Source organism: Electrona antarctica, assembly GCF_951216825.1.
Source record: "Electrona antarctica genome assembly, chromosome: 5".
Lineage (NCBI taxonomy): Eukaryota > Metazoa > Chordata > Actinopteri > Myctophiformes > Myctophidae > Electrona > Electrona antarctica.
Window position 1 is genome coordinate 40,128,304 of NC_136810.1, and position 26,041 is coordinate 40,154,344.

General features: G+C 39.5%; 5 protein-coding genes across 7 annotated transcripts in view; 4 read left to right on the plus strand and 1 right to left on the minus strand.

Annotated features, from left to right (window-relative positions):
- The window catches only part of cracr2b (calcium release activated channel regulator 2B), a 7,454-nt gene extending 6,056 nt beyond the window's left edge, over positions 1-1,398 (plus strand). Inside the window, exons 8-10 of the mRNA XM_079501598.1 lie at positions 44-231; positions 489-560; positions 790-1,398. Of these exons, the coding sequence (XP_079357724.1) occupies positions 44-231; positions 489-560; positions 790-952 (423 nt within the window). The 3' untranslated portion in view covers positions 953-1,398. The remainder of the gene's footprint in view (positions 1-43; positions 232-488; positions 561-789) is intronic.
- A 3,091-nt stretch (positions 1,399-4,489) lies between these two features.
- Positions 4,490-6,752, plus strand: LOC306923978 (EF-hand calcium-binding domain-containing protein 4B; the record flags this gene model as incomplete). The annotated part of the gene is made up of 6 exons (XM_079502322.1): positions 4,490-4,560; positions 4,663-4,777; positions 5,103-5,216; positions 5,305-5,381; positions 5,789-5,865; positions 6,724-6,752. 6 exons carry the CDS (start codon positions 4,490-4,492, stop codon positions 6,750-6,752), a joined length of 483 nt encoding a protein of 160 aa, XP_079358448.1.
- cd151 (CD151 molecule) lies at positions 6,539-13,745 on the plus strand. Of its 2 annotated transcripts, XM_079501604.1 has the most exons (9): positions 6,542-6,748; positions 7,917-8,001; positions 8,701-8,892; positions 10,360-10,434; positions 11,067-11,087; positions 11,638-11,742; positions 12,102-12,257; positions 12,777-12,863; positions 13,246-13,745. In XM_079501604.1, the coding sequence occupies exons 2-9, from the start codon at positions 7,918-7,920 to the stop codon at positions 13,303-13,305; spliced, it is 780 nt and encodes a 259-aa protein (XP_079357730.1). In that variant the 5' UTR covers positions 6,542-6,748; position 7,917; the 3' UTR covers positions 13,306-13,745. The 2 variants fall into 2 exon arrangements, with proteins under 2 accessions (XP_079357731.1, XP_079357730.1); XM_079501605.1 differs by lacking the exon at positions 11,067-11,087 and having other exon boundaries at positions 6,539-6,748.
- A 578-nt stretch (positions 13,746-14,323) lies between these two features.
- On the plus strand, positions 14,324-20,380 carry gatd1 (glutamine amidotransferase class 1 domain containing 1). Its single transcript, XM_079501608.1, has 7 exons — positions 14,324-14,540; positions 17,273-17,349; positions 17,904-18,009; positions 18,335-18,442; positions 19,388-19,479; positions 19,564-19,657; positions 19,750-20,380. The coding sequence occupies exons 1-7, from the start codon at positions 14,492-14,494 to the stop codon at positions 19,863-19,865; spliced, it is 642 nt and encodes a 213-aa protein (XP_079357734.1). The 5' UTR covers positions 14,324-14,491; the 3' UTR covers positions 19,866-20,380.
- chid1 (chitinase domain containing 1) lies at positions 19,946-25,872 on the minus strand. Of its 2 annotated transcripts, none has more exons than XM_079501601.1 (13): positions 25,733-25,872; positions 25,420-25,633; positions 25,057-25,200; positions 24,560-24,692; positions 24,309-24,353; positions 24,048-24,154; positions 23,646-23,707; positions 23,465-23,554; positions 23,256-23,357; positions 22,927-23,076; positions 21,018-21,098; positions 20,881-20,923; positions 19,946-20,745 (listed from the first exon to the last, which is right to left on the minus strand). In XM_079501601.1, exons 2-13 carry the CDS (start codon positions 25,531-25,533, stop codon positions 20,647-20,649), a joined length of 1,170 nt encoding a protein of 389 aa, XP_079357727.1. In that variant the 5' UTR covers positions 25,534-25,633; positions 25,733-25,872; the 3' UTR covers positions 19,946-20,646. The 2 variants fall into 2 exon arrangements, with proteins under 2 accessions (XP_079357727.1, XP_079357726.1); XM_079501600.1 differs by having other exon boundaries at positions 22,927-23,079.
- Positions 25,873-26,041: the final 169 nt, after the last annotated feature.

The window sequence follows — 26,041 nt, forward strand, 5'->3', positions numbered from 1 at the left end:
AGCACCAGTAAGTTGTCTTTCTGCAAACATTAATTCCACTCAGCTGGAGAGCAGGATCCAGCTGCTGAACTCAGAGCAGGCAGACTTCAAAGAGCAGAACCAACGGCTGCACAGCGCCAACCTCCAGCTACAGGATCAGTTGGAGAGCAGCAGGGAGCGTCTCCACGCCACACAGGCTCAACTCAGACTTATACAACTCAGCGCAGCAGAAGAACAAATGGCCAAGCAGAGGTACTATACGGGAGGCTTAAAGCTGTATTTAAACTTAATTGCGTGCCTTAATTTTGACTTTTTGCTTTGGCAATGTAAACAATATGTTTTCTCATGCCACTAAAGCCATTTGAATTTAATTTAATTGAATTGTGAGCCTTGTCACACACTGAAGCTGCGACTTGTGTAGACATTATACAGTCCTGCACTGTATAGTACTGCACCTCACTTTTGGTGAGATTGAAAAATAGGTTGAGAATGTGTTTGTTTTACTATAGAAATGTGATGAAGGTCTCGAGGAACATGCAGAAAGAGAAAGATAGCCTTTTGAGACAACTGGACCTATTGAGGTAAGTCTGTACTTGCACATTAATTCATAAATAATTCAATTTCAAAACCTAAAGCGGTTCAAAATGACTTGTGCAAGATTCAAGATATTGTACAGAAACATCAAGACAGCTAATTCCAGTGTGCACACTTAATAAGTTCTCCAGAGGCCTTTTTACATTCACAGTCATCCACTGGAAGCATGGAGAGGGAGTCACTGGCTCTGAATTCTTAATTTATTGTTCCTCTCAGGGATATGAACAAACGACTGCGAGATGAGAAAGATGCCCATGCAGCCCACCAGTCTCAGAAGAGGGTTAGTCCCCGAAACGCTGTCTTCTCTCATGTCCCGCTAACTTATTACCTCTGTGGAGAGCCCTGCCCTCCCTGGACACAGCCATGTTACCCTTATTAAGATAGTCTGGGTCATGTTTTGACAAAGTATAGTTAATGTTTTTGTTTTCCACCTGAAAAAAGTGAAAAAGGTAAATCCAGCTTTCTTGCTGATGGTTATGATTTGGAATTGTCATGATGTTCTTCCCACCATATCTTTGAGTTGGTGTATTGTGCTTTGTTCGCTAATGAGTTATACTTGGTGGGGCATTGTGTCGCATAGCAATATAAAATAGCAGATTGTTATTGGTTATTTTCAGCTAGCACGCAACACCAGTGCAATTATGTATAACTCAGACTTAAATATGGTCTGTGAACAGAACAATACTGATAGGTCATTTATTCTGATCTAAGTCAACATAACAGGAAAAGTGTTACATGTGATAACTTATAATAATATACATTATTTATCTCATCACACCATAGTGTTTCAGTGTTCAAAACACTAGTAATTCTTCCTTGCTCATTGTAACTAATGATATGACACCTTTCATGTCATGTGCACATGTGCAGCGAATACAAGTAATAGTGGGTATTTATTTGATTTAGCTGTAGATGTTAGCGAAGTTCCTCTTTGGACCACCTAAATCAAACTGGCTAATTGTCTCCACCAGGCCGAAGGCATGGGGAGAGAGTATGTTTTGCACTCCGTCCGTTTGTGTGTGTGTGTGTGTCCGTGTGTCCGTGTGTGTGTCCTTCCGTCCGTCTGTTACCAGCTAATCTCCGGCACCGTTAACCCGGTCGATGCCAAACTTTGCACACACACTCCCTGGATGCCAACGATGAACCTCTGCCCCACATTTTCCAGAACGGCCTGTTATAGCGCCACCAGGAGGCCGCTTTGTGCAAAACAAGTTTTTGGACAGTACACCTACAGATTTTGTCCAAACATCACACAAATTGGTACACAGTCTCTCTAGAGCCATTCAACGAAACAGGTCTTTCAGATTTCTCAGACTCCATCCTGATTGGCTAAGATTGGCTTCCAAAGTTCGCAGGAGTGCTCAGTTTCAAACAAAATGCTGCAAATCATGAACACATCATGTGATTTCCGTGAAATTGTGCACGCACATTCCCACTAGGCCGAGGAAGAAATGCCACATGAACATTTTCAACTCAGCCTCATGGTGGCGCTATAACTGGCCGAAAAGTGTTTTTACCTCTAACTGCATGGATCTGTGGATAACTTTGTATGCCAACTCCCTAGAGGCCAAGGAAAAACATTTGCCTGGAATTTTTCACATCTGCTCTTTATAGCGCCACCAGGAGGCCGACATATGTAAAACACATTTTCTAATATTACTCCTTCAGATTTTATCCAAATTTCACGCAAATCAGTACACATGTTCTCCATAGTCATGTGATCAACACGGGTTTGTTTGATTTATCATAATCCACCCTCATTGGCTACGATTGGCTTCTAAACTTTTCAGGAGTAGCCTGCTTTGTACCCGTTTTGTACAAATCGCCACAACTACTCAACGCAGCGTCTGATTGCGGTGAAACTGTGCATGCATATTCCCACTAGGCTGAGGAAGAAATGCCACTTGACAGTTTTCGAATCAGCCTCATGGTGGCGCTACAACAGGCCAAGCCGCGTCTCACACACACACACACACACACACACACGTTTATATATTACTCCTACACATTTTGCCAAACATCACACACACTGGTGGAGACCTGTGCCCGGAAGGGCACTTTTTCTAGTTATCAATTTAATTAGCTGCAGCTGTGTTTACCCTGTTGTGAAGTCTTAAAAAGTCCATTGTTTATTTAATAAATGTATTTTTTGTAAGAAAATGTAATGTAGATAATGTTGTTTTATCTAGGCATATTTGAACTTGTATGCCTGATTCTTGCTCAATAACTAGGGTTTGTGAACAAAGTACTGAGAAATAAATAAACAGGTAATGTGATGTTTCTTTCATAAGCAATCTTTGAGAGTAAGTGAATATTAAGACTGTAGCTGTCATGTTTGTAGTTGAATAAATGTCTTTGTCTGATTTATTTTCTTTCTTTTTGTGGTGGTGGTGCAAGGGGGGTATTATTATTAGTGTTGAATTAAATCACATTACTGCATTATTACATTATATACAATATAGATAATAATATAACATCTTCCTTTTCCCGTCTCCATAAAACCTTTCCATAGACAACTAATAACACAAAGCCCCTACAGAAGCGGGGTTCAATAATAGGTAACTACTTGCTGCAAGACAAGCCTATGAAAAGGTTGGTGTACTCAGTTAATAACATAATATTTCATCTATCTGGAGGGTTACACTAGTGATGAAACTCATTTCTGTGTGTTGTCTAAAGACAGTTAAGCTCTGACAGTGATTTGGAACATTACTCAGAGGAGGCACCCAATTCTTCCAAGAGATACCAACCTTCTGGTACAGAAAGATGTGAACATGTTGAACTGACCCACATGCAGGTAGGCCAGCCCTTGAACCAACAAATACCCACCTTTTGATTATATGTACATTTCTGAATGTATTCATTTCCCTCCTATATCACTTGAGTGTTGGATGAGAATGATGGAAATCCATTAGACAAGAATGCATCACACTTCATTTGAGTTCTCAAAAATGGAACATGGCTTACTTTAAATGCAATGTTTTGTCTGTGATGATTATGCTAAACCATATAAAAGCATAACTGGGAATAAAATATTGCATTCCATAAATCCTTATTCTTCAATTTTAGACCTCACTGGTCAGCCCTCAGCGGGCATTTAAGGTGGTATTTCTGGGTAATTCAGGAGTGGGCAAGACCTCGTTCATACAACACTGCTGCAAAGGACACTTTTCCAAACGAATGAATGCCACTGTTGGTAAGCAAGCACTAAGCACTAAGCCGTTATCACGTTTTGAACGTGTCGCAATTAATCTATCAAAAGTTTGTTGTTGTTTTTTTTGGGTTTTCTTTAACATGCATACCCCATTAGTTACTTTTTGCTTTATAATTAGGATGCAGGTAACACACAACTTTACTATTACAAATTAGACTATGTAAAATTACCACGTAGGTTGCTGTTTTTCTACTTGGGCTGCACAATCCTCTTCAATATGGAAGAAGGTTTTAACCTCAAACAATAAACACAATCTAGAAGAAAAAAGAAATGGACAAAAACTCTGAGGCAAATCTAAGGTATAATGGGGACAGTAAGGGCTCCATTTTCGTCACCGCTAAACCCCTTATCCCTAAACGTCTTTGCCTTTTTTTACAATTTTGCAAAACATTTTTGAATAGTTAAAATGGCCAGTCTACAAGCTCATAACGTGTCAATGTAGATTGGCTAGCTGAACTATTCAAAAATGTTTTGCAAAATAGTAAAAAAGGCAAAGAAGTTTAGGGATAAGGGGTTTAGCGGTGACGAAAATGGAGCCCTAAGTGTGCAATGTGCAGCCTGAGTACAAAACATCAACCTACGTGGTCATTTTACATCATTTGTACTAGTAGAGTTGTGTGTTACCTGCATCCTAAAGCAAAAAGTATGCTAAATGTTTATGTTTGCTAAAGGGCTATGTTGGTTCCAGGTATAGATTTCCAGATGAAAAGCGTGACTCTTGCCGGCTCGGCCACCGTTGTGTTGCAACTCTGGGACACCGCTGGACAGGAGAGGTCTCTGAAGTCATCACACCTGACCTACATTGCCTTTGATGACCTATACAATGAACACCATGCACCTTTAAATGAACACTGAGGTTTTGTTCTGTATGACAGATTTCACAGCGTCACTCAGCAGTACTACCGTAAGGCTGATGGGATCATCATCATGTATGACATCACTCAGTCCGCCTCGTTCATAGCGGTCAGGGAGTGGCTGGACATAGTTCAGGTGAGAGGCTTGTGATTTTCATTGATCCATTGACAAGACATGCAAATTAATAATTATTTGAGCCATTTTGATTACTCTATTTTGGGATCAGAGCAATTAAGGGCGGAAGCCTTTTTAGGCTTTAGTAGGAATTGTGGAAGAGGTAACACACTTACAGTAACAATTTATGGACAACATTTCAATTGGTGCAGACCTTTTTCCACATCAAATTGTTCTTTTTGTTGTTATTTTTCCCAGTTAATTTATTTTGATTTTGTAGACACAGTGTTTGTCATGAAAGATATAGTATTAATATAATGTGTACACTATCATGTGTATGACCCAGGAGAGGAAGAGTAATGGTGTGGTCCTGATGCTGCTGGGAAACAAACTGGATGTGACAGACGGAGACAGACAGCGAAGGGAGGTTACAACCAGGGATGGCCAGAAACTGGCAGATGTGAGGCCCATTTGAATCTTCGAACAACCTTTAACACCCCATAAATGTTCCTGTTGAGAAAGGAGACTACTTTCTTTTTGTATTGCAGCATTACAAGGCAGTGTTCTATGAGTGCAGTGCCAAAAGTGGATACAACATGGATGAGTTGGTGACTCGGCTCGCAGGGTAGGCTATGGGCTATATGGCATATACACAATCTGCTGCGGTGCACTTACTATGCTGAGGTAGCCTACTGTAGATGCATGCTGGGAGTGGCACACAAAAAGACCATGTTTTTCATGCTGAAACCTTTTAACCTCTTAAACCCTATACTTAGTTGACTGTACTCCCAAGGGCTCTATACTATGGCTCCTTCCTATTTTCGTTCCTCGCTAAATATCTACAGAAAATAGCCGATCTACAAGCTTACGTGTTTTGTTGCATGCAATTATAATAATGAAGTTGATTGTCTCTCCACATCTTCATCTTTTACCTTTCTGTATCTGTGATATCATCAATCAATCATGAGCTTTTTAGGAGTTACAAGGTTTCTACTGGAGTGTTTTCATGTTTTTTTTCCCTTCTCATTTCAGGTTGTTAGCGACTATGCAAGATCAACAGTGTGAAGACACACTCTCACTAAGTGTGCATCCGACTAAGACAGGCTGCTGTACATAAACAGAGGACTGTCTTTACTGTCATACCAGATGTTCTGGTCAGATGTTTCATACATATTTCGCAGTAATTACCTGTTCCTTATTGAGCCAGTAAGCGGGTCTAACATCAGTACCTGGTGTCCACTGTTCCAGATACTACAGTACATGGGGGAAACCAGTACGTGAGTAAGTGAGAAAATAAATGCAGTGAACGGGAGGCCGACAGGGCATTTCGTCTCCCTTGGGGAGGCCCGGCATCAAAGGGCCTCGACCCCCCCATCACTTGTACTGTAGCATATACATGTTTAGTTGAGACAGCATGTTAAGAGTTTACATACAGTAAGTTGTTTTGTAAATAGTTTCTGAATTACTTTGAATAGTTTCCAATCAATTAAACATTTTGTATAATAAATTAATACATAATAATAATAATTAATAGCCTTTATAGTGCACATCAAAACAAAGTGCTTTACTTACAGCTGAATGAATGATGATAATAATCAAATAAAACCACAGAATAGAAACATAAAACATTATGACATGTGTATTGGTCTGTCTTTGTCAATCTCTTGCTAAATGAACAGCATTTGCAGCAGTTGCAAATCCTTTACTGCAGCGCCTTGATTTTTGGTGATTTCAAAACAAGTCATGTACATGAGAAACCACCTGGTGGCAGGCCTGTGCACTCCAGAAGCTTGTGGTAAAATAACCCCCTCTGTCAAAAGAGTACAGTAGGCAGACTGAGACTAGGGTGTTTGAGCGTCAGCTGAGACTGCTCACTGTAGCTTGTAACCTTCAAAGTGAGCGGCGTGTAGGATCTGGGGTTTAGCAGAACATCTGTAGACTTTCCCCCAATAATCCACACCCTCCAGGGCCCACCATCTACAGCAAGAGCAGGTAAGAGTTGTTTTGCTCATGTGAAATGGGGAGATGGGTTTCTTTTTCATGACACCATGGTTTAAAAATAATAATATGAATATGAGTTTCTGGGTAGACTTTGTTTTGATGGACAGTAGCAATTTGGCATAAAGAAATGTATTACATTTATTATTACATATAGCTCTTAGTCTTATGTGTTGTAGTTCAGAATTCACCCTATGGCTGTTTTCCCTTCATAATGTACCAGTACTTTGTTTGGTCATGCATTTCCCCGTTAAGGAGAGAGATGTCCACTTGTATACCTGAACTGAAGAACCTCCTCTCATGACGATATGTCAGATAGTGGTGGACGAGAGGGAGACTTGGTTATAAAATTAGGAAGGGTGTCATAACCATGTGTCTCCAATTCTCCATCTACTCTTATGGCATAAGATAGCCAGGTTGAATTACTGGGATAGGAGACATATCTGTTCACTGGGTGGCATATGAGACAAGTTGTAAAGTATTTTTATCCCACAATTTCGTGAGAAGGACTCTCTTTGTTTTGTGTTGACCAACTTTCTGCAAGTGTTGGAATGCTCCACAGTCTCATTTACAGGCCTCCGTTTTATATTTCGTTCTGGCAATATGATTAAAACACTTCGAGAACATGTACAGATATTCTGTGACTCAGTGCACATTCACACTTAAGAGTTGCACCTCGTCAATGTGTTGCTTCATATATCATACTTCATGTCTAAATACGCATTGGACACAATATACAGTACAATCCTCTGTTCATTTATCCATTTAAATTACCACTGAGGATTTTACAGTGTAGTGCATGTGACACTGGGCCCCCTTTTTCTTTTTTTACCTGACTCCATAGTGTGGAAGAATAACTTACACGATGGGTCTCGATAAGATAGGCCACTAATAGGCTTAACTTATTGTCATGCAAGCATACAGGGAGGAAGTCATGCGATCATAATCTAACTGCAACCTTCTGTGAGAATACCATGAGGTCATACACTGTCAAATCTTCAGTGTTGATTCAACTCCATGTGTACAGGATCCATTATTGTGCAATCTCAGGTTTAAATTAACACTAAGGATTTCATTGAGTAGCTTTGAATATTTTGTGCACTTGAAATGTCATCTTTTTGTGCCCCATTATGTTGTAACCATTATGAATTTGTTTTTTCAGAATGGAACCGCGGAGAGAAAAATCGAACACATGCGGGACAATTTGTCTGAAATATCTACTTTTTATCTTTAATGTTCTTTTTTGGGTAAGTTGACATGGTGAGTGATTGGCTTGGCTTCTCATGTGATATTGGAAAATCAGCTCTAATGAAGGCAGCAACATCTCGTATTGCAGCTGTCCCTTGCATGCTGTCAACAGGTGACCTTTAATTCAACCATTCTGTGTGGTTATATTCACAAGATAACAGACAACCACCAGCCTGAGCTGCCATGATTTGTCATTCCCAGTGTTATAATACAGTAAATTGCAATTACTAACCCATTTCTCAATTTTTGTATTAATGTAAACTGCATGCTAGCAGAGGGCTAAACCAATTCCAGCATGCTTTCTAGTACACACTCAGATTCCAGACATGTGTGACCTATGTGCTCCAGATGAGGCTGATAAAACTCAGACTCTGCTGAATGCCTTCGTCTCTAGCTGATAGGGCCGGGGATAAGGCCGAGTCTGTTTTGCATTACTACTATGTTTTAACAGTGCTAGGAGCTGCATGGAACTGGTATGAATTATCTGTATAAGGAACGTAGAACATCCACTCTGGTGAACAGGGGCAGGATAAACAGCAAATATAAATAGAGTGCACTCTGCGATTAGCTCCTATTGCAGATGGTAGATCAACGTTTCGATCCCCAAAGGATCTTCATCAGAATGAGTTATGGTGGTACCATATTCATGTGATCATCTTGTCTGAGTCGAGCTGATATAGGGCTATGTGTGCGTTCAGCTGGCAGGCGGGGTCGTGTTGGCGGTGGGAGTGTGGACTTTGATGGAGAAGAGTGACTACATCAGCCTGCTCAACGGCGGCTTGTACTCTGCCTCGGCGTACATTCTGATAGTCGCTGGAAGCATCGTGGTGGTGACGGGGATGATCGGGTGCTGTGCCACCCTGAAGGAGATAAAGAGTCTCCTGATTGTGGTGAGAGTTCTCTCAAGTTTACACAACACTGAATCATCACAGTGCAAATAATGTATTAGCTGCATGTCCACAGGCGGACGGCCACACACACACACACACACACACACACACACACACACACACACACACACACACACACACACACACACACACACACATGGACGGACGGACGGACGGGCGGACGGACGGAGTGCAAAACATACTCTCTCCCCATGCCTTCGGCCTGGTGGAGACAATAATGTATCTATATCTAATTCCTTCATGTTTACATTGAGTCATTTGGTAGTTTTAGTTTTGGAGATACAAGTAATCAAGTCAATTAAACAAGTTGTACACCAAACCGATATAGCAGATTGTATTATCTGGGGTAAAAAAACAAACCAAAACAAGACAAATTCAACAAGTCCCATTTTAAATATACAACACAACTTTGTTTGTTTTTAGGTGTATTTAAAAGATCTTTGTCTTAGGAGACATTTTGAATTCTTGTTGATTTAGAAACCTGAACCTAGTTGCTGTCTGGTCTGCGTGTAAAAGGTGAAGCTCGTTATGTCCGAAATACACAACCGTGTCAGGAATAACAGACAAAGTAATGCAGAGTGTGTCTTTAAGGGTTTAGATTTAGAGTCTGACTCATGCCAGAGGAATGAGGGGCATCACAAGCGGGTGCTTGGAGTTCAGTGTGAGCGTGAGACAGAATATATTATATGCAATACTGTACCGGCTCTGTGACATAAATACTATTTTCATGTTCCCTGCGACCACTGTAATGAATAGCATCATTCTTAGGATTCTGTACCCAAATTCTCTTTTCAAATGAAATCAGTACAGTACTATCAATGCACAAATAAATCTAAACTAATATACACAATAATAATTCACATGCAATAGAGACATTTCAAACTATATAACACGAGAAAGGCCTCAATATGAATCATCGTACATCATCATATTAACGTAACATGTCGATTTGCTCGTCTACATATGACGTACATTGTCCATTCATTGTCAATGGGAATTAATAGCTGAATATAGGAGGGGCTAGCGCCCCTAATATAAAGTATAAACCTATGGTGGTGCAGTCAGTGCAGTATGAGGTAATGGCCACCGTAGCGTAATTTCCTGGAGGTAGTGAAGTATGATGTAGTCACTCAGTTCAAGTATAGACACAAGTTCATTCTCCACATTGCACTTGGAGGGCACTCGCTTCAAAAGTGTTTGTGTGTGCGTGTGCGTGTGCGTGTGCGTGTGCGCGCGCGCGCGCGCGCGCGCGCGCGCGAGAGAGAGAGAGAGAGAGAGAGAGAGAGAGAGAGAGAGAGAGAGAGAATTGTTCATAGTGCATTAGGAGGGATGGTTAAATCAATATAACTATGTTGAATGTTAAGAAATGCATATGAATATTATGAATTATTAATAATAACATTGTAATATGAAACATGATTGGGGTTGTCTGTGTCTCCACTACAGTATTTGGTCTTACTGATGTGTGTTTTCCTGCTGGAAGTCTTTGCTGGAGTGTTGGCCTACATTAAATACCAAGAGGTATTTCTGAATATACTCGAATTAAGCTTCTAGAATTAATGCAAGAAGTATAATACGCCTAATTTATACTATACTACCTGTATGTATGACAATTGACAATGTTCCTTGCCGACAAGAAGTCATATTTGGCAAGTGAACGATGGAGTGTAAATCCCTACACTACAATATAATCCCATTTCCCTAAAATACATTGTGTACTAAGGCACTTGTAGTACTATACTACGTACATTACGTAGGCAAACTACTAATTTAGTATTACACAAGTAGTAGTCCAAGTACCAAGTACTTCTCTGTATTACATATTACCTATACTATTTTCTATTGTGTCATTTTATTTAATTTAAAAAATGACCTTGCTTGCCTCTCATTTCTGCATGTCTGTTATATACTAATACATTGAATTGTGTGTTTGAGTCAATCCATTTTTCATTTCATGTTCCTTGATGTGGTCTCTATTTAGTTTATTGTTTGTTTTCTAATCTTGGGTAATGTTCTTGAAATTGCACATGTACTGTAGCCTGACATGATTTCTGCATGCCTACATCATGCATGCATGTACAGTATGCATGCACTTCATTTGTCTGTTCATCCAACTTTCTCACGTCTGTTTCTTGCCCCTTTTCTTGCTCCAGTGTTTCCCTTTCTGCTACCAGGTAATCTCCACTGTGTCATACGTCTCTGTGTTGTATCAAACTGTTGCCCCCAACTTGCTCAGATTTCACCTTTTTTCACTACGTTTCAATTTATGTGGATAGCTCCCATGATAGATAGGGTAGTACCTCATATATTTTTGAGTGGTGCAACCACTCCAAGGAACAGCAATGTCCATGTTAACCTATGTGACTATGTGAGTGACTATGTTACTATGAGTACCAGTAGTGGCAAAAGTGGCGCTGTTGTGCCAGAAACAGAGAGAGAGAGATAGTGCGGCACTGTTGCCTGCTAATGAGAGAGAGAGAGAGAGAGAGAGAGAGAGAGAGAGAGAGGGCGGCAGGGGGAGAAGGGAGTTGCACCACTCAGTTCACACAGGTGTGATTTTTGAGTTACGCAGGCTCCAGACAAGTGTGGTAGGAAAGAAACCTGACTGTGGCATGGGCTATATTTATGAACAAGCAGTGTCTAAAATAAACTTCACATCAATGCAGGTGACAAATGTTACTGTATCCCATGAGCAGTTTCTCACGTTCTACTGCTGCCTCACAGCTGGATGATGAGCTCAGACACAACCTGACGGAGACCATGCAGCAGAAGTACCAGCAGCCCGGTGAGGAGACCATCACACAGGCTGTGGACAAGCTCCAGCAGGAGGTATGGAGGCTTGACACACACATTCAGGGAACAAATAGAATGTTGTCCCAACCTGACTAAAAGGTAGTCCAACTGTTGTGTCAGACATGAGATTAATATTTTGTATACACTACAAACAGACTCAAGATAGTTGGATTTATCTAGGAATTTGCACAGTAAACATGGACATTTTTTAACCTCAGTTAAATTGACACAGGATTCTTACTGTGTGAGGTGTTCATTTGAGGCCAGTTCACTTCAGTTCACACAAACAATGTCCTATTGTGCTAAATGTAAACAAAGTCCATTATTATTATTATTTTAACTCAAATTAAATTAGTCATACTATATATGAACCTTTCTCTTTCTGTGTGTGCTAGTTTAAGTGCTGTGGCAGTAACAGCTCTGTAGACTGGTCAGGCAGTGTGTGGATCCATGCAGTAGAGAATGACAGGCTGGTACCTGATAGCTGCTGCAAAACTCCCAGTGAAGGCTGTGGCCGCAGGGACCATCCCTCCAATATCTACAAGGTTGAGGTACGCATGGAAGCCTCGTTAGCTGGATTATTAACATAATATTTTTCTCATTCTGCAATTTGACGTTTGAACTATATGAATACTGATTGTGATTAACTGATAGATATTGTTAATGACAGCATGTCATCATTAATTAATTATCCATTATTTTCAAGGATTGTTTATAAAACAATCCTTGAAAATAATGTATAATTAATTAAATGGCATTGTTGTTTGATTGAGAAAGTATATTTTATTTGATAAATCTTAATAAAATGTGTGATTATGGAATACACCTGCCAACTGAAATCAAAATGCAATCAGCACCCGTTTGTAATGAACATTTAACATTTAATTGAATTACAGTTAAACAGGGTTGAACCAGAATCAGAACTGTAATCACTGAACACACACTGTAAACTACTATATCCATATGCAGTGCATCTGTGTTTTAACACGATGTCTAGTTGTGTTGTTCCTGACAAATAAATAAACAACTGATAACTGATAACTAATGTTCCCTTCACTTTATGCTCTCAGGGAGGCTGCGTTATGCAATTAGAGAACTTCATCTTGAGTCAATTACACATCCTTGGAGCAGTGGGAATTGGCATTGCCTTTCTCCAGGTAATATAAATAATATAATAATATAAATACAATATAAATACAGCAGGTTCATACATCTATAAATGAAAGACATCTCGTTTAGAACAAATGTACACGTGCCTGCGCATGTGCGTGTGCGTGTGTGCGTGTGCATGTGTGTGTGTGAGACATAAATAAACAACATCACATTCACTTCCTGAACACAGAAAGAAAATATTTAGTTAATACCCAAAACATGAATAAATATAGGCCTACATCACATGTTTTCTTTGTCTGTTTCCCTATACGCTTCGTGTGTGTGTGTGTGTGTGTGTGTGTGTGTGTGTGTGTGTGTGTGTGTGTGTGTGTGTGTGTGTGTGTGTGTGTGTGTGTGTGTGTGTTATTAATTGTCTCTCTCTTTCAGCTTGTAGGAATGATGTTCACCTGCTGCCTTTATCGAAATTTGAAAGAAGATCCATATTGACACTGACACTTATACAACACACACCATGCATTCTCAATCTGGTTACATATCTTTGTTTTTATGGGGTGTGCATGGTAGTTTTTTTAATTGACATTATGAAGTGGTTAGGCTGTTTGCCAATGAATAATCTTATGGAATGCAGTGTCATAACCATGCTGCTGGACAGCACTGTCCTGTTTTGGATTATATTCCATCGCATGCACTCTCAGTTTTCACTTTAATTTTAAAGCCATTCAAGATGATGGTATTTAGGATTGTGTATTTTATTTAGTTTAATTATGTAGTCTATTTGCTACTTTGTATTATGTGTACTTTATTTTATAGTTGTCACAAGGATGTCACATTTTCGTAAGCAGTGTTTTACACAGTATTTTAAAACATATACCGGTATATTGAGTTTTATTGATTATTGATGGATAAATAAATAAAGAACGATCGTGTTTGTTTGTTTAATATCATTTCCACGAAGAGATATACATATAAACTGGGCTCTGGAATCAAGCCTATATCAACATGCAGTGCAATAACATGACCAAAGTAAAAGCAAATACCTTTGTGTGTTAATTTTGAGGGGGAAATACTGTTTTTTTTATGTCAGCTCCCCAAGCATACTACATTGAGTAATTTTGTGTTTTTAAACGTAGGCCTATTAACATCATTTAATTATATTTCATGTTGTTTACTGATGTGTGTATACTTTTGTAATAGCAGGCTTTAGTGTGCCTTAAAAAGTATTACACTTTGAAGCAGACCATAGTCTTTTCCCCCCTCACAAATCCAGCTGATGAATAGAACAGAAGTTATTATTTTTGCTAATATTAGGCATTATATGTATCATATCCTTTACTTTAGCTTTTAATTACAAAGAAAAAAAATAACAAAACATGGTTATTGCCAGCAGTCAAAGTCAAATATTAATTTGTCAATGAAAAGGTTTGCAAATTGCAACCCTGTATGAGTTATAAGTGTAGCTCCCGTACGATCGAACATTTATTTTGAAAATAAATAATCAGCGATTCAGCGGATGTTGTTGTCAGCTGACTACCCTTCTTCCTTCCTTGTTCCCCAATCCATTGGTTCCTTAACTTCCTTGTTTCTTCTGATATTTTTTTATGCGAAAAACACAAGTTGATTTCAAGCTAATTAATTAGGTCCATATTCTCCGTAAAACTTTAGGGAAACAGAAATGTCTGCAAAACCAACTTGCCTGATAGTGGCAAGTGCTGCTCCGCAAGGTAGGTCCATTGAACATGCTCATTATGAGACGGCCTTGGCCTCTCTCTCTGACTGTAAATTGTTCTGGTTTGGACTCATAGTCATTCATTTATTTTAATCATTGTTCGGATTTTTAGCGGCATTTTTCCGTCGGTTTTTCGAAAAATGCGTCCAGTGTGCAACCACCTATACTGTCTTAACCTTGGCTTGTGGAACTGTGGAACGCCCTGCCAACAGTCATTAAGACATGCGAATCCCTTGACTGATTCAAAACCGCTCTCAAATGGCACCTACGGACGGCTGCAATTCGAAACTGGCCCCCGTAAAATCTGAATCCCCACCCACCTCTTTTCCCCTCGCTGTTCTCTTTTTACCTCCTCTATGATGATTTCCTGTTTTTGGCTATATAGAAGTACATGTCAATTTGTATGTCTAAATGTTATTGTTGTAATCTCTAAGTACTGGACCCTCGTCTGGTTCTACTGACAGGTAGTGTGTGCAGGCTGTGTGGTGTGTGACAATCCAGTTGAAGTATTCCTTCGGTACGGCGACTGCGGCGGTACTTAGAGATTACAACAATTGGTTCACAAAGTTTATTTCACAAACAGGAAACATATATAGTGCTGGATCATAATGACGTGACAATAAGATATGAGACAGAAGAACGTGCCTACTGCAGCAAGGCTGACCTTGCTGCCGCCGAGATGTCTCTCGTAGCCTATCTATAAAGTATGCTACAGTACAGACAATACATATCAAGTACACTGTATCTCAAGTTCAAGTACATAGACTAAGATGTACTGTGCATGGGCTAATATCATAACAGTTATGATGAAGTGAACATGCAGTTGTAAACAAGTGTAATGCTTTATGGTGTCGTCCACAGTTAATTAATTAACAGTCTTGTATTGAGTTGTGCTTGAAATGTACTGTAATTCTCCAAACTATTAATACATTCTTCAACAAATCATTGGATCAAGAGTCCATCCAAATCCATCCTCCGTACCCAACGAAAAACAACAAACAATGCTTGGAGGGCAAAATTAGGGCGATATCCACTCATTATCAAAATATAGAAGAGAGCACTTAAATTTCATAACCACCTAAAAGAAAGCAACCCATAATAGCCCTCAATCATAGCGAAAACCTATAGGGATGCCCTCTCAGTCGGCTGGTCCAGGGACAAACGCAAGCACAACCACAGATGGAAAAGAAAACCCATTGGATTTAACCAGATTATAAGAAAACAAAATGAAAGCTACCTGGCATACTGGAAAGAGACTACCTAAAACGAAAGCAAAATGGAATGCCATATAAAAGAGAATATACATTGGCTGAATACCTGAGCACGGTAAACAACCCAAAACTTAGGAATTGACTACTATAGGAACTATAGTAGTTCACTATAGTGAACACAGCCTTGCAGAAAGCACAACTCAATACAAAGACTGTTGTTAACTGTGAGTGGACGACCCAATAAAGCATTACACTTGTTTACAAGAGGGTCCACCTTGTTCAATTCATCAAAACCTTTAGCGATGTACAAATAGACACTTTTATATAGCCAAAGAACAGAACAGGAATTCATCATAAAGGAGGTAAAGAGGGAAACAAAACATATACAGTGAGGGGAAAAAGGGGGGGGGGGGGGGGGGGGCTACACTTTCTAACCACCTGCCCACTATACCAAGACATCAGAGAAACATACTTCCCACAGATTACACACACCCAGAGCGAATTTGAAACTATGACCAATAAACCAACGACAAAACAATGCCATACCTATTGGGAGAAATACAACAATTTGCAAACACAGCAGCAAGATTTGTGAACTGTTGCGACAAAAGAAGGTTAGCTAATGGAATACAATCACCCTAAGGACTACTATCTGTACCAAGTACTCCTACTGCACATGTAAACAGAGCTGCGACCTTTAAACACAAATTAAATCAGATTTTTGTATACTATTTAAATAGTCTTGAGAAAAAATGCTGCTATTTGTCCAAAAGTGACTGCAAAGAAATGCTGCTATTTTCAAAAAAGCTTTATATCCTTTGTAATGTGTATATAACGATACAATGTGACATAGCTCTGTCTACAAAATGCTGTACCCCCTCCAGCTGTATATACTTTCCCCATTTTCAACTGTTTTTATTGTATTTTGACACTTGCTTTGGCAATGTAAACGTATGTTTTCTCATGCCAATAAAGCTCCTTTGAATTGAATTGAGTATCAGATGTATTAGCCATGGTTAACATGACACTCGTACTTCATGATTATGACAGTCATGTATCAGGGCTACAGATGTATTGGATCAATTTGGATGGAGTTTGACAGTTTTACCGGTACTTTTTCGACTACTACTGTCCGTCCCCGGTGGTGCAGCGTTGTCTCAGCCTGATCCTTTTTTTAACAATATATTTATTGACATTTTTCAATTTTATAAAACATTACAGTGTTATAGCTTTTTGTTAATAAAATGTCCATAAACAAACAAACATCTGATCCTATTTGTCATTGGCCAGAATGGCCGAAAGCGAGTCTACGTAGTACGTATGTTTGCGAAACATACGTACATAAAGCTATTTGCGGTGCTAGCTGGACAACGTTGTACAATGGGGCGTTAAATTAGGCAGCTACTAGCCCTGGAACATGACTGACTGTTATGAATAATCGCTTGTGAAGTACGAGCATCATGTGAACCATGGCTACAGAGCTACATCTTTACTAATGTGTCAGCCTTGTTCGCAGGGGTGTCGGCAAAGTCTTTCCACCAGTCCTTCACTCTTTGCACGTCAGTGTTTAACTTGCAGACGGCCACACCAGGGGTGAGAATCAAAACATCTGTATTTAAAATGTTGACACTTTCCAAAAACGTTCAAAGATTTTCCAGAATTTAAAAAATATGTATTTATTGGTGAAAATATAGTAAATGTTCCAGACACTATATTTGAAATAGGGCTTATATATGAGTAGTTAATTCATAATGTGCGTTTTTCCTTCCTAAAAATGTATTGGAGTCAAAACGTACATTTTGTCTTTGAAATTAAGTGTAGTGAAAGTCACAAGCACACTCAGGCCTATATCTTGCACCACCCCTTATCTCTAAACCTATTTGCCATTTTTTACTATTTTGAATAACCTTTTAAAATAGTTCAAATAGTCGATCTACAAGCTCACAACATGTCGATGTAGATCGGCTAGTTGAACTATTTCAAAACTGTATAGGGCCCTCAGTCTCAAACACATACTCAAGTAAACTGATACTCAAAATGTTTTAATTGATAGGCCTACTCAAGTAAATGTATTTGGTTACTGTCCATCACTGGGCACAGAACACTCAGTCAGTGCAGGGCGTTCTAATTTGTGGTTCTGTATGCAGGGGAAGCCTATCGACTTTAGTGGGGTTGATGAAAGCACTGCTAGGTGGGTGCAGGACTTCAGTGTGAAACCTTATGCAACACCTGCCAAACTTGAATCTATTGATGGTGAGTATCAAGAAAATATTTTAATTGGATACACACAGGAAATACAATGTTTGCAATCTAATAATCAAAATGTGAATGCTTGTCCAATATTATAATTTTATAATAATGTAATTAATATTAAATTACAAATATAAAAGTTTTTGACATCTGGGTAAATGGTAAGCCATTTCACAATATCGGTTTGAGTTCAGATAACTGTCTGAACATTTCCCATAAATTTGTATAACTATTAATAAAAAAACGAATTGGTACACTTAACTAGTTGCAGCCCTATTTGGTTTTGTTTTGATTAAGCTCAAGGTCATGTCATGATGGCCTGTTCCAGGTGCCCGGTACCAGGCATTACTCATTCCAGACTGCCCAGGAGCCTTGCATGACCTGGCACACAGCGGCTCCTTACACCGTATCCTCACACACTTCATCTCTCAGCAGAGTGAGTCCCTACATCTTATGGAATGCAGTGTCAGTGAAATTGAAAATCAGTTACAATCCAGGACTTATTTTAACAAATCAAATGTTATAACACGTAAAGTTATTTGAAGCAGTGGATTGGACATATTGTAGTTTGAACATCAACTATTTACCTGCCTCCAGTCCTGTAGGATAGGGAGACAGACATATAAGTTAAGTTAGATATGATATGGTATTGATGTTTTATTGGGAGCAACATTTCCACTCTAGATACTTTCTTCCCTATCATCTTTATTTAATAGAAAGGCTGTTTGGGTTCTTGAAAACCTTACATTTCTGTGTGTTACCACTTACCATTACTCTATTACTGTAGAGAGGCAAACACATACTGTAATGCAGTGGTTCTCAACCTTTTCCGCCCGCAACCCTCCAAAATAATCGATGACAAGCTTAGAACTTAAGTGTAGGAGTTGAAGCATTACATTTTGTTTGACTCCGTTCCACAGATAAATATTGTGAAAATAGCCGATCTACAAGCTCACAACAAGCTAGATCATTTATTTTCACATTTTTTGCTTCTTTCTTATATAATTTGACAATTTGGCCAATGTTTCACCAGTTTTTATAGTATAGTTTGGTTACTTTAGCAGTAATGGTCTTTTTTCTTTTTTAAAGGAATTGAAAAGACCTTAAATTGTCACTTCACTGTCATCCCCCCAAATCATGTGGGAAACCCCCTGGGGGTCGACTCCCGGCCCACTGGTTGAGAACAACTGCTTTAATGGGGTGCAGTACTTAGTTTAGACAGTTTCTCAAACCCTCACCCTAAACCTAACCGCCCACAGGGCAGCACACCTAAACTTAACCCATGTCTAACCAATGACTAGTCTAAACTAAGTATGCACCCCCTTTAATGTACAGACACTGACTGGTCATTGATGCTGGAGCTGTTTTGTCCTAAATGCAGAACCTGTATGTGCTGTGGGCCAGGGAGTATCAGCTTTATGTTGTGCCACTGAGGGACAAAAGTGGATCTTCAATGGGTACAGTTTAACAGGGGTGAGTGTCTCATCTCTGATATTTATGCACATGGGAATGTAAAAAGTATTTCTAGTAACAAGTTGTAACTATTTTCCATCCAAGCCATCTGTATTTGAGCTGGTGCGAAGGCCTGACTTTGCCAACCTGCCTCTGATCGTGGAGGACTTTGTGAAAGACAGTGGTGGATCATACACAGGTTTGCATAGAAGTACAGATAACATTTTTTTTTAAACATTTCTGTGATTATACCCAAAGCTAACCATACAATCCTTTGGCTTTGTTTTTCAGCGAGTCAAGAGGATGCTATGCATGTAGTCATAGACAGACACCTAGTAACTGGTCAGAATATTCAGGCAACATCAATTGCTGTGAATAATCTAATCTGGCTCTGCAATGGAAAATAAAACTACCATATTAACAGTTCAAAGCCCATGCACAGGGTACGGACATTTTATTCTGCTTATGTGGCCGTCTTTTTGCAATGCTTTTCTATGGGAAGTGAGCGGAAAACCGCTCGATGGCAACAAAACACATTGAAAAGCATTGCAAAAATATGTCTGTCAGTCTACAGCACAGCTAGCAGGCAAGGAAATAGGGTTGAGTTTGATTATTGTGGTAAAATGTTAGTAAATGGAAGCGCAAGGCTATTCCATACAATGAGCACCAGATGCATACTCAAACACCAAAGCAGATAAGTCTTCAGTTGAGCCAACTGGCAGAAGCTTTCCACATGATGTTCAATCATTAGAACCAGTGAGAGTAAACGACTGATAACAAAACATTGATTTGTCTCTGCGGTTTTTAATAATCATGATCATGCACACACTTTGTAAAAGGGGAATCTGCTACTGCCATCTCAGTGTTGTTTTTTTTAGTTGACTCGTGTCCATGAAAAGGGAATAAAACAATATATTTCAAAGCAACATGTCCCTGGTTTATATCAACAACATGATTCCTCAAACCGCTGCTTTGACATCCTCTGGGCAGCAGCAGTGCAGATTGAGTATTAAGTAACTAAACTCAGTCAATGGTTGTTCCAGAGTTCAGCTGAGAGGGAAAAAATCACTGCACACAGCACTGACATTTTTGGTACACCATGATTTGGGGGTGGAGACAACATTTGGAAACCCAACATGCTGGTGTTCAGAAGGTCCTTGGAAGGTCCAAACTAGTAATTTGGCCTTTTCATAGAAGATCGTAGAAATAGTCCAGCCCTTGTCCTAGTTCCCACATGGATATTCCTGTGCCCAGTTCAGTGGCTAATGACATCCGTAGGTAGATAGACTGAAAAGAAATAGGAAAATCTTAGTGCATAATGTCAAAATGTAACTGGCAACTAGTGATCACATGTTGTTATTACTACTATTATTGAGTAAATGTGTTCAGGTGCAAAGCTAAAATGAAATAGAAGGGCTTTACCTTAAGAGTTGGGTAGTACACTACATGCTTGACTCCATTATTCCTAGAAATAAAGTGAAGCAACAAATCTGGTTAAGCTATGCCAAAGGTTTGTGTCACCCATCATTTGTTCTTCAAAAAAAACATGTAATCTCCACCTCTTGTAAGAGAAATAGTGCTCTCCACTGTATTCATCCCAGAGAAGTTTTGGCCTCAGCTCTCGTAAAATTTCAATGTACCTGCAGGAAATAAGACAGGAGAGTAATAAAAAGAAAGATACGTTAGCCCAATTGTTAAAACTGCTCTACCATTTACTTTGTGTTATTTATAGAATTTTCAAAACAGTTGTCATAAGGGTAAACATTGTCAAATTATGGCTAATATTATACACAGTAGCTTTATCTGGCATCTCATGTTGCCACTTCCAATTCATTTCCCAGCCTGCAGGGTATAGTAATCACTCTGTTTTTGATTGATAGAATACTTTAACAGTTTGCAAGGACAGGCACAGGAAAGTACAGTACAATACAAGGTCTGCTAAAAGGTTGAAACCAGAAAAGCCTTTCAGCTAGTTTCCTTTGGTATCCTCACGTACTCAATTCATCGAAAACGGTAATGACAAATATAAACAACGCTATACAATTCTTTTTTTTTTAACTTATTTTGTGTTCTAGAATTTTCAAAACAGTTGTCATAACTCATGAGGGTAACATTTTGTCAAATTATGGAGAGATCTGAGCAGACCTACAAGCTCACAATGAGTCGTGCGTTGGGAGCTTGTAGATCAGCTATTTTTGGTGAGATTTACACTGGAGGGGAAAAGATAAAGGACCAAGTATAGATCGCTGAGGAACGCTGGTCAATAACATAGGGTTTAAGTGGCTAATTCATGATTTTGGCCATTCATGGGATGTGGACAAAACATAAAAGTTTAGGTAAGATGTTCATTTTGATATTTATTTTATTATTTAGTTATTTATTTATAAAATGTTGCTTTATTACATTATAAAGTGTTTCTAAATTAATTAAAGTTAGGGTACTGTGATTTTATTTCATTACAATAAGTGTTAAATATTCTATATACTGATACTCCAGCTCCTTGGGAAACAGAAAATGCATTTTCAGGTCAGGATACCAATTTGATCCAAACAGAAGAGAGAACTCGCACAAGATACAGGATAAACAAGTGGAGTCGGAAGTGATGCAACTAGGAAATGGGCAGACAAATTAGGTTGGACAGTATAAAACTGAACTTGTTAAATGGGTTCTCTCCCGATTGGCTGAAATTTGTTAACCCATCTGAAAATGTATTTTCAAGAGAAACAAGGAGACTCCTTAACAAACACTCTTTAGCAATGATTAATATCACAATATAGTGCTTTAACACATGTAGCACAGGCGGTGACGTCTCACGCCTGCTGGAAAACAAGCACTCCTTTCTCGATCTGACTGATTTTCCACATGTACAGTAACGTGTGTGAGTGCGTGTATACAGTTGTATAGCCCAGCCTGGGCTGAGAGTGATAAAAGTAAGGTGAGGGGTTATACGGCAGCTGACCAATCAGTGCGTAGTCACACACTAAAGCGGTTATAGCAGCTGTGCAGGACCTTGCTACTTAAGGACCACTTCACAACATATAATTGGTCCTCACTAATGTTCATGATAAAATACCACAATTTTTTCCTACTCAAGTCTGTGTCTCATAAGAAGGCTGTGGGCAGTTCAGAAACACGTAAAGCCTGCAGTTTCTATTAGCTTCGATTCCCCAACGATGATGTCACTGGTGGACGGGTTTCTGAACTGCCCACAGCCCTCCTACACAGACTGAGTAGAAAATAATTGTGGTATTTTATCATGAACATTAGTGAGGACCAATTATATGAAGGCAGGTTGAAAAGTGGTGAAATGGTCCTTTAAGGTAACAAATTAATGTGTCAAATAGAGGAAATATATGGAGGAAACTCGGCCATCAAACAGTTGTGGCAGATGGTTTGGTAGAATTCATGGCTGAAGAGACACTGGAGTTTATCTTCCATTTTCCAAGTAATAAATTACACAATCCTTACCTAGTCCCCAGGATTGGTTCAGCAGCTTGGTTGGAGAAGTCCAAACCATACAAGTTAAGTCCAATCAGGATCTTTTGTCTCCATTGAATATTGGGTGACAACTGTAGCACACAGTCTCTTACCCAAGGCAGAGGTGAGCTTGGGCCTGGACTACTGGGAACAAAGATAGAATGTTTTCATTGAGAGTGAGCAGCTTCTAGCCTTCTACCACTTTGTACTGTAAGTATGAAAACGTAGTAGTCATTTTCTTTTACATCTCTGTACCAAAAAAAATACCATTGTATCCAGTTTGAAAGGTTGAATGACATGTTTGTCTGTAAGAGCCTCACCTTCCAGCGTTGGAGTAGTCATAGGTCATAAGACTGAATCCATCCACTACTGGAGCCAACTGTTCAAACTCTTCCCTGCCAAACATGCCCGGTTGCCCTGAGCTGGTTGGAGAGATATTCGGATCAGAAATGCTTCCAAATCAGCACATCATTCATTTTGAGGCATTTGAACAGAATACCGTAAATATAAACCCCATTATATTCATCACCTTGTCACAGCAGGTGGAATGACAAGCACACAGTCAAATCTCTTTGCTTTCAGAGCCTCACAAATGTGTTTCACCATGTGGACGAGCTCCCTGCATGAAAAAGGATAAACAGCACTTGCTCATTTGCAACTAACCCTGGAAAACATGGAAATGAGGGTGAAAAAGCAATAAAGTAACTCACTTTCTTTTGTTTCCTCCCAGCTGGCTCCACAGCTCCAAAGTAAAACCATCAAAGCCTTCTGTCTGCAAGGTCATACAACAGCATGAAATTATTGTATTTAGGGAATATTGTTATGGCTATAATATACACAGTAGCTTTATCTGGCATCTCATGTTGCCACTTCAATTCATTACCCAGCCTGCAGGGTATAGTAATCACTATCTGTTTTTGATTGATTGAATACTTTATTAACAGTTTGTAAGGACAGTCACAGGAAAGTACAGTACAATACAAGGTCTGCTAAAAGGATGAAACCAGAAAAGCCTTTCAGCTAGTTTCCATTCTCCATTGGTATCCTCACATACTCAATTCAGCGAAAACCGAAAACATTAATAAACAAAAAATGTCTGTATTTGTAATTACCTTTGCGACATCCACTAGCTCACTCCCCAGCTCTTCAATTTCATCCTCACTATCCAGTACACTCATGTAATCTTGGTAAGACCAGCCATCAAACAACAGTCGAGGCACTGAAAGCAAGACACACAGAGCACTTGACTGAAGATGACTTACCACTACATGATAAGAATCGGAGTGATCATAAAATGTTAGCTCTGTTCCAACTTCCAAACAAGCAGAGCTGAGCAAGCTAGTAGTGGTAGAGGACAAAGATGACCTACTCACCTATCTTGATTTTTTTATTCGACTTCCGGACAGATTTGACCCAGCCTGAAAAGTAGACAAAACAATCCCTAACACTTTACTATGAGGACAATGCCCAGTCTAGGTTCCCTTGTACGACAGTGTTGTGCACTGAAATGTCTTTTCATCATCAGATTTATACAATGTATAAATCTGACTTAAGGAAAAGTATTTATGAACAGAATTAATATCGGCTGTCTGAATAATACGGTCAAGTGAAGTGATAATTTTACCTGGGTCATGGTCATGGAGGCCGGTGACATCAAAACTTTCGGGTCCCCTTCGGCGGAGCTGAAGCCACACTGGAGAGACTGAAGTCAGCTTGGAACCAAATACCTTGGCTACATCATAGCCATGGGAATTCCACTGTGGGGTCAGGGATGGCAGGATACAACAGAGACACAAATACAATATTGTTATATTGCTACTTTGTAGCTCACCGGTCAAATGTCTGAGTTAAAGAAAATAGAGACTTCTGATTAACGAAGGTTAAAGGTGAAAGCAATAGAGATGATTTTGGCTTATGTTCCCTTGCCTTACATTGTTATAGGCATCACAAATAAGAGTATTTTTTATTAGGGATAATAATAACACATCTATCATTTAACTGGAAAACTGGATATATTGCTCAGTTATCAGTTATTGCTCAACTAGTTATGACACAATTATGACACACCAGGTACATAATAGTGACAATGCTGTGTATCCTTTGACTTGGTTTCATACTTACTGGTGTGATATATCCGAGCACTGGCCCCTGGAATGTCCGTTTCATATGAGAACAAGATCTCTTTTCCTCTTTCACAATGTCCTTCCATTGTGGGTCTGACACAACAAGGCCTCTTTCCAACACTGGTAACTCTGCAGGTGATGCCTATTGGTACATTTGGTAGAATAAAATACATTTAATAGCTGAGTGACAGACATCCATGGCATTTAGAATAGCTGAGTGGTATGGTCCTCATGGAAGTCACTTTCTGCAAATCTCAAATTTCAGATGACATGAGACTGCAAGGACTTGCCTGCCCTGCCAACAAACAACAATACAAATACTGCTCACAGCCACACACATAGGGGCCATAAGTTCACTCACCTCAGCCTCTACAGTTTTGTGTGACTTCTTCGAGTCTGTCTTTGAAAGCGTGCCACCAACCACCCAGCACGACGAGATGGTGTGCAGCAGGATCAACGTTATTCTCATTTCCATTCAGGTGAGCAGGAGTCGTGAAGTGATAAATTGGTAAGCCGACGTGTGCATTCAGGTCGGGTGGTGCTTCTGTGTTCAGTGCAGGACAGGTACTTCCTTCCTGAATGAGATGAGATGGTGCAGATGTATGATAACTTATACAGCACATGTCTAGAACAACTCACTGCACCAATAGGAACAATTATACAATATACAAAACCTCGCTTTGCAGCCAGCTGACCACCGAACGATGCATTGCATTATGTCATCCATTTAAACCATTTGGGGCTTGTACAGTACACCCCTCCAGTCTGGTGGTGCTTTTGTGTGACAGCCAGGACAGCTACGGTTTCGTTTGAGCATGGTGGCGTCTACAATTAAGAGCCCATAGTCCGAGGGGACGAGTGCGTTTTGATTGGCTAGCGGTATCATGAATATAATAACCTTGCGTCACCAGGCTTACGTATAGTACTACAGTTTGGTTTTGTGTACAACTACAAATTCGTAATATAACAAGCAATAGTATGGT